The following is an 8197-nucleotide window of genomic DNA, read 5'->3' as shown; positions in this document are numbered from 1 at the left end:
GGACTTCTTGGTTTTGGTAGAATTTTGGTTTAGTTTAGTTGTTTTCTATTATTTTCTGTACATTGTTTTTTATCTATTAACTGCTGTAGAAATAGCTACTGGGATATTCATCTCTTTCCTTTGGCAAGCACATGCTTTTCAGAATGTGAAGATGTTAAGCCCCTCTTATTAATTCACACATTTGGGAGAAATTCTGTGAATCAAAATCACCTCCTTGCTTCAAACCAGGGAATTCCTTAGCCATGAGAAGCAGCTGCTGAAGCAGACCCAGCGGCTGCGGGAGGCGTTCGCTGGGGTAAAGGAGGAGAGTGCACGTAGAACTTCTCCAGCCTGCCTTCCAGCAGGCAAGAGCAACTGCAAGAGGGCTCATGGGCAGAGTCCCCCAGGGATCTGCTGGCTTTGCCCCTGGCTGAGGACAAGCACAGATTAACTCTCCAGCTGTGAGTGTGGAGCTCTCTACCTTTCTTTTTGTCAGGAAAGGGCTGTTGCCCTCCTTCCCCCCACACAGGTGGGAGACAGCTAACCCAGGCTGCCTCTGTGAGACCTGGGAGCGACTGTTTCCTGTGACTACCCTGCGATTAACCTGCTCCAGTGCCTCCTCCCCCCTCCCTTGAGATCAGCTTGTGCTGTTTTTATGAAGTTCTCCTCACCCCCTCCCCAAAGGAATGTTCAACTCACCGCAAGGCAAGGAATGTTCTATTTATTCCATGATTCGTAGCTGTGAGCAGAATTTTCACATTTAGTTCACAATATAAAATAAATAAGCTAAGAAGGTGAAATATATTGTTACGCTTCTTTTAGTTTTAACGCTATTAACTATTCACTACAAACATGTGTGTTTGGTATGTAGCTCAATCCTTTACAAATGGGGTTACCATGAAGACAGTTGGCCTTCTCTGGCAATATTGTGCTACTGTATTTATATTTGGACAAGTTCTCCTTAGACTTCACAACTACTGTGACTATTACAAGATTTCTTTATAAAGGGGCTCATTCATCTGACTACTTAACCCATGGAATATATTTACATTGAAGAATGAAGGCATTTTCCTGCCTCTCTTTATTGTAAGACACCCAGCAATGTGCAGTGGCAGGACAAGAAGGGATAAGTGAAATTATTTTAATATAATACCAGTGTATGAGAAACCACAGAAGAATGAAAACATTTTCTGGAAAATTCTGCATATGTATATATTGCATTGTATAGTCTTGCAGACAAATTTACATCAAGTACATAATATATTTTAAAACACTGATTTGAAGAGGACAACAAATTAATTTTTCTCCTTCTGTACAGACATGAGTGTGATTTTTTTCTTGCTATAGTTTGCGGTTCTTTAGGAGGAGTACTCATATTCTTCAGCACTGCGGCGTCCAAAATCCATCCAGCCCATGTAGTCTCTGTCATTTATCCTGTGCATAGGATCAATGCTCTGTACCCTGTTTCCCATAACTGAGATCCTTCCAGTGGGACCTAAAGAAGAGATGGGGAGAGGACAGAATAATTAGACATGTTCAGGTTCATCCATTTTCTGATCTGTTTTGTATGTTACAGATGTTGGCATGCAATAGTTGAAACCACTTGACTTGCACAGACCATGTAACACTACTGTCATGTCACTGGGGAAAATGTCATAGAAATGTTATGAGAAAAGTCCTGAAAGTGATTGTTTTCTTTATGTGAAACAGAAAATGGACCAAGCAGAGATTTGTTTCTGGCATATATCATTTCTGAACTGAAAACAGTGCAATGAACATGCAACACCCTTCTGTTACTGCAGGGAACACCCTGGGGTAGTAAAGAGAGTAGTGGCAGGAGCTGCACCGCTGGTCTTCTCTACAGCTCCCTGGAGGGGATCACTGTCTCCCTGTCTGCTCCAGGCTGTTGGAAGGCATGTGGGTGCACTTCTCCTTGTTTCCTTCTCTCTGCTACCTTGCTAGAAAGATGAAGGAAGTCTGGACTTTCTCACTCTTGCTACAAGATCACACCCCTATTTGCTGGTAATGGGAGGGATGTTCCAGAGTGAAAATAACTTTGCTTGAGAGCAGACTCAGGCCTGAGTCAGGACTCCTCCACATAGTCCTGTTTTGCCTGAAGAGCAGTGAATAGAAGCACAGGAACTCATATAAGGCAACTTTAGTACAAGTGGGGTAGCTATGAATCCCAGATTTTGCAGAGAAGTGGGAACAGTCTTGAAACTGAGAAGGTTGCAGCTGGAATTTACAGCCAGAGATGCTGGCGCTGACAGACATCCCCATATATGACTTACTATATCAGTGAAATTTTCGTTACCTATCTACAGGTTGTGTAACTCCTCTCACAGTAGTGTTGGATGCTGATCTTTAATCTTGCCTTAGTCTGTTATCCTTGTTTAGGGCACCAAGGGGAAATGCAAGACCCAAATTATTTGCAAGGGGGATTTATACTTCAGAAAAGAAAAGTCGTGCTCTATCTTGATATCATCGTATTACATAACTAAAAATGGGGGGGGGGGGAGGAAGAGTTACTTTTCTCTGTGCTCCCAGAAAACTGCCAAAATTAACATATGCCAACAGTTAAGATGAGCTTAAGCCATGAGTGAGGAAGAAGAACAGGTTCAACAAATTAATAATATTTAATTCAGACCAAGGTTTGAGAGGTACTTAAACTAATCAAAAAGAAAAAAAAAGCCCAGGTCAAAGGCCACAAATCCAAATCCACACGATTGTCTTGCTTACAGTTTCTTGTGTTTTGAAGGAGTCTTTGCTGACTCTTCAGGACAAAAACCTTGAAATATAAAAGCTCAATGATCTCTAATGAAGATAATTCATTAAAAAAAAAAAAACAAAAAACACACCCCCCCCACACTAACAACCCACATTGCTTTCTTAGTGGCTGCAGAGGGATAGGAGAGTAAAAAGTGGCATAAAACTGAAACTGCAATGTTTTAGATATTAGAAAAAAAGAAAAAATTATCTCTACAAAAGACTATTTGTCTACCATTAAACCTTCAAAATCCAGGAAATTCACATACAAAATTTAAAATACATAATTAAAGTTGATGAGAATGGTTTCTTGGCACTATAATGGGCCATGCTAGCACAGAGCAAAATCATCACTCAGATGTTGGTATTTAAGAGACTTCTGAACCTGCAGTGATCTGTGGGCTATAATGGCTCCCCTGGTGCCATTATGGTCTGGCTTGGCAAGGGCTCCTTAGAAGATAAGAAATGTGTGCATTGCTGACTTGACAGCTACTATGTCTCATCTACACAGTGCCAGATTCATGCTGTAAAGCCTGCAGATGAAGTTAATTGAAAGCTAGGGGTCATACACAGTGAAATGAATTTCTTAACCTTAATTACCTTTCCTCAAATCACTGAAGATGGCCTGTGGATACAGCAGAATCAATATACAACAAACAGCTTCAAAATTGTAGCAGTTGGGCAAAGATGCTGCCATATAGCCTTAATGTCCTGAGAGAATTTAACTCTCTCACTGTTATCACTGGAAATATTGGCCAAAATGAGCCTTTCTATTAATCACAAAGGCAAATGCCATCACTGATAACTACAAACACTAGCAAATGCTCTCTCTTTTCCCCTCAATGAAATTTTCTAGTGTGTATTGTGATTTGGACAGGGGGTCAAAAGTGACTAATATAGCAGACAGGTCTTGTAGAGATTTCTAAAGTGTTACCCAGAAGCTTTGTGCTAAATGGGAACATAACAATGTTTTGATTGTAACACAGTTGACAGGACACTACATGCATTGTTATAAGTTAAATATATACTGCTTTGTCCCTGTGAATCTTGTCTTTTCTCTACTAGCAAGTTTATTTGCAAGTCAGAGTCCAACTAGCTTAGCAGTGTCACAAGAATCCCATCATTTGCTAACAGTATCTTTGTAGGGTTAATTATATATATCTACAAACATGAATGCAAGAAATTCTCCCTTATATAACACTTAGAAAAATATGGCTTTAATCCAAAATGTTTTTTTCACTTCATCTGTCTAAGCTATTTGGAAATGTTAGCCAGAAATTTAAGAGGCCAACATAAACTAGAACAGTGAGTTCAATTTCCATGTAGGTGGGTGACAATGAATACGCTGGAGAAAAAGGTGATGAAGATTCTGCTTTGCAGACTCCTGTAATAATATTCTTTTTCAGTAATACCTTTAACTATAGCACCAAATTGTAGAACTTTGTATCTGAATTGCCTTTCCATTAGGAGAGGTGAACTGCTAAAATGAGTTCCTTACAGACATGGGGAGAATTGCTAACATGAGATGAAGTCTCTCAGAATACAGTGATTCTTTTTCAGTTGTTTCTAATTTGATCATGCTCTATGTATATAAATGAGTGCGTATGTCAGCATACATAAGTATAAAATGCATGCGACATCTCTTAACTGCAGACCTCCTCCAAAAATAAGAAAGGGATTCTGCCTAGCGCAGAGATCAGCACTGAGGCTACCAGGAGGGGAGGATGAAATGAACTGCACAAGGTAATGGGGAGAGACAGGAGAGGAGAAAGCTATTCCTTATATAAAGGGAACTTCATCCTAAACACAGTCTGGGTCTGCAAGTGAAGTAACTGTGTCCATATGGATACAATGTCCATATGTCCAGGTCATCATAATTACTGCCTCTCCCTTCAGCCCTCTATGCTTCTAACATGTCCTTTTTCCCTGCAACACCAGAGATAGACCAGACTGAAGCTACAGCAAGTAAACAAGATTTGTGCAGCTCCACAAGTGGTGTGGTGGCTTTTGCTGAGGTTGGCAGCCATCTTTCTCCTGTGGAGTCCACAGCAAATATGTTGCTGACATTGCTACTCTATTCAGATACAAAGCAATGCACAGATCAGATGCTTCAAAAGGGAAAATGTCTTTTTTGGGGGAGTTTCAATGGGGAACTATATGCAACAGTTTTGATCCATCATCTCTACTGATAGCACAGACAGCGTATGTTTGTGTGCATGTAAAATACATACTTATTATACAGCTTTATTCTTTCCCTGGCTAGTTAGTTTCTTCCTTAAATAACTAATATATCACCTGGTAAAAATCAAGCCCTCAAATTCCACTGTTCTTATCTGTGCTTCATGCCCCTGTTACAAATGCAGGGCTGTGGAGATTTTAAAGTAATTGCAAGATTCTGTTGTACTCCAAGGCTGCCTGGGACTCAAAACCTAATAGGAATTGACACATTTTGAAGCAACACGCTTTTATTTACCACTGCTTTTAGCACCATGTTCATGAATGCAGGTTCTGATCTTTCAAAAGCTTGCACACTTTTGCAACTTCCCCCTGGGAACACCTACATGGAAGGTCCAACACTCAGAAGATTTCCCTGCTGTGGATATTTCTAGCTGAGATAAGATTAGCCATTTGGTCTGTATTTAGTCACAAAAAAGGCTTTCCCACTCTCCTAACTTAAAAAAGGGAGGGAGGTTAATTAAATGAAAAAGTTTCAAGAAAATGCAATTACTAGATTTTGGGTGAGATAAAATATGATGCAAAACATAGTAAAATAATTATAAGGCTGTGAAAATAATAAGCAAAAAAAAAAGAACCTGACAGGTAGGTTAAATTTTCCTGTTACCTGTACCCAGCTCTCAGTCAGTGGATGCTACATACAAATCTTTTTGGCAGAGTTTTACAACAACAGAGAAGGTGAACACTCTCTACTTCAGGAACAACTGGGCAAAATCTACATCCTATCTTCTGTAGTAATTCATGCTAGGTGATGACGGGATTCCTTAACATCTAGGTATCTCTGAAGAAAACTCCACTGACACAGAAGCAGCACAGGAAGCAGGCTATTACCAGTACCTTTTCTGGCTTGCTGGAGATACTTGGCCAACAAAGCGCCAATGTTAGCTCTTTGGTCGATGCTTCCATCCAGCCGCGGGGCAGGTTTCAGCGGGCCAGCGGACGAAGGGACGCGGACATGCCGGTGATGCTCTGTCAAGCTCTGCTCAAGTGCAGCAGCCGGTGGATTCCCATCGTGCGAGCCCGCAGCCTGCTGTCCAAAAGCGCTCGCCGAGAGCACAGCAAGGAACACGCAGATGCATATACCGCTGTACATTGCTGGAGAGAAAAGGCACCAAGGGTTAGAATGACCGCATTTGCTACGTTTTATGTTACCCTCACCTTCATCATTCTTTGGAGGAGATGGCTTCTGAGCAAACTGGGTTTTTTTGTTTGTTTTTTTTAAGGAGGATAACTGTGGGATAAGTGTTAAGGTGGAAAACGTACATAAATAGTTAAGTATCCCTGGGAAAGAGGCAGACATCTGAGGGCTGTTAGGTAACACAGAAAGGGATAAAAACAATTCACTGTGCTATATGTTATGTCTCCTTGATCTACTGAAGTCTTATTTGCTTTTTTTTTTTTTGGAAGCTGCAGTTCCCTAAAACATAAGAGAGACATATCCAGCTCTGAGGAAAATCCCAGGATGAGAACACACCAGTATTTTGCTGTTGTGTTAAAATCTGCTGTTACTGCAAATACTCAATTTTGAGAAGTTTTACAAAGAGTCTTTACTCCAAGCAACCCTTCTTCAGCTTGAACTTCAGCGTTCAAGAGGCTTTATCTTGCCATGCGAGCTCCCATGGGAGGAAACAACAAAATCTGTCAAGCCCCCAGGCATTTGCTCTAACAGTTGAGGTGGTAAAAGCTGTTCAGGAATAAGAAATAACGTGCAGTGTAACAATATTCTTCTTGATGTAAGACAGAGAATTCAAGAGCAGTGAATTTTTTTTGCTGCTTCCTTAAAGAAACAAATATTAGAAAAAACGATGTCATTTCACTAGATTATTTGATTATATAAGCTAAAATAGGTTTTTCTTCCGGAAACATAAAAATTACTCTCAGTTAATAGAAGAAACAAAGTACCTAGTATTTAACACTGTAAGATTACTGTTCATTTATACATAAACATGAATTACCTGCATAGAAGTTTGTGAATCATTTAAGTTTTTGAACAGCATGCTGAATAATAATCTTATAATTTTAAAAGAAGGGAGAACGAAGTTCCTTTACCCACCACACGCATCAGAACGAAAACACTTGCAATGCGTAAAACACGACCTTCTGGTAGGGTGGCAGACGAATGAAAAAATGTCCAAGTGCCACTCCAGCTAAAAAGCGGTTTAAATCCTCTCCACCCCGTTGCCACCACCCGGGACCCGAATCCCTCTCCTCGCCAAGCCGGCTTGGGGATTTCCTCAGAGCCGCTGCCCGAGTGAGGTCGGGGAAAACCCGCTTTCGCGCCCGCCACCCCAACGTCGGCGCCCGGAGGGGGGGGGGGGGGGGGGCGGCGCTCCTACCTGCCCGCTGCGCCGCGGCCGAGGCCAGACCCGAGGGAGCGAGGCCGTGTGCGCCCAGACTCGGCAGTCCGCGCCGCCTCTGCCGCCGGCCCTTAAATAGCGGCGGCGGCGGCTGTTTGCACAGCTCTGACGCAGCCCGCCGCCGCCCCGGGCCGGGCCGGGCCTCGCCGCCGGGGGAGCGGGGCGCCCCCTCCCCCCGGTGGCAGTTGGCGCCGTTGCGCGGCGGCGGGGGCAACGGCAACGGCCGTCCGCCGGGCTTTACCTGGCCCGACTGGGCGCGTGGGGCTTCCCGCCCTCGCTGAGGTGAAGCTGCCACCGCGGGCCTGGAAAGCGGCGGGACGTTTAGAAAATGCACCTGACCGAAGGGACCCCCCGTCCCCTCCCCGCTCCCTCCCTGCCGGCTGCGGGGGAGGGCGAGGAAACCGCCCGGGGGGCTGCAGGGCGCCGCCGGCAGTGCTGGCGCCGCCGGCAGTGCTGCCCCGCGGCGGCCTGCAGGCGGCGCCCCCGCGCCGCCCCCGCCGTGCGGGAGCGGGGCAAAGTCGCAGGAGGCGGCGCAGCCCCGCGGCAGCAGGGCGCCGGGCACTGGGACACCCAGTCCGCCTCCGCCCCGCTCAGCCTCGGGGGGCCGGGAAGGGCCGCGGTGCCTCCCTCGCCTCTCGGGGCAGCCTTCGCCCCCCAGGCCCCGTCCCCACCCAGACCTGCCCCCCTGGGCCACGGGGAGCAGGGAGTGCAGCCGCTGGCATCGCCAGCCCAGCCTGGAGCACTGCTGGCCTGAGACGGGTGTTGTGGCCTAGCCTTGGTGGGGAGAGTGGCGGGGGGTGATGGGAATGGTGGTGGGAGATGGGGTGATGAGGATGGTGGTGGGCTGGGAGGTGATGGGG

At 44.9% G+C, this 8197-nt stretch overlaps 1 protein-coding gene across 2 annotated transcripts; it reads right to left on the bottom strand.

The window, feature by feature from the left end:
* Nucleotides 1-1106: 1106 nt before the first annotated feature.
* Nucleotides 1107-7785, bottom strand: CCK (cholecystokinin). 2 transcript variants are annotated; one of them, XM_067292452.1, is made up of 3 exons: nt 7579-7785; nt 5818-6075; nt 1107-1474 (listed from the first exon to the last, which is right to left on the bottom strand). In XM_067292452.1, exons 2-3 carry the CDS (start codon nt 6071-6073, stop codon nt 1338-1340), a joined length of 393 nt encoding a protein of 130 aa, XP_067148553.1. In that variant the 5' UTR covers nt 6074-6075; nt 7579-7785; the 3' UTR covers nt 1107-1337. The 2 variants fall into 2 exon arrangements, with proteins under 2 accessions (XP_067148553.1, XP_067148552.1); XM_067292451.1 differs by lacking the exon at nt 7579-7785 and adding an exon at nt 7317-7493.
* Nucleotides 7786-8197: the final 412 nt, after the last annotated feature.

Source organism: Apteryx mantelli, chromosome 2, assembly GCF_036417845.1.
Source record: "Apteryx mantelli isolate bAptMan1 chromosome 2, bAptMan1.hap1, whole genome shotgun sequence".
Classification (NCBI taxonomy): domain Eukaryota; kingdom Metazoa; phylum Chordata; class Aves; order Apterygiformes; family Apterygidae; genus Apteryx; species Apteryx mantelli.
This window is presented reverse-complemented; position numbering and strand designations above follow the sequence as displayed.

Excerpts from the sequence above, each read along its gene's own strand:
- CCK (XM_067292452.1), bottom strand. The coding sequence starts at position 6,073 with ATGTACAGCGGTATATGCATCTGCGTGTTCCTTGCTGTGCTCTCGGCG. Across the intron at positions 1,475-5,817 it reads TCTCCAGCAAGCCAGAAAAG|GTCCCACTGGAAGGATCTCA; the intron begins GTACTGGTAATA and ends TCTCTTCTTTAG.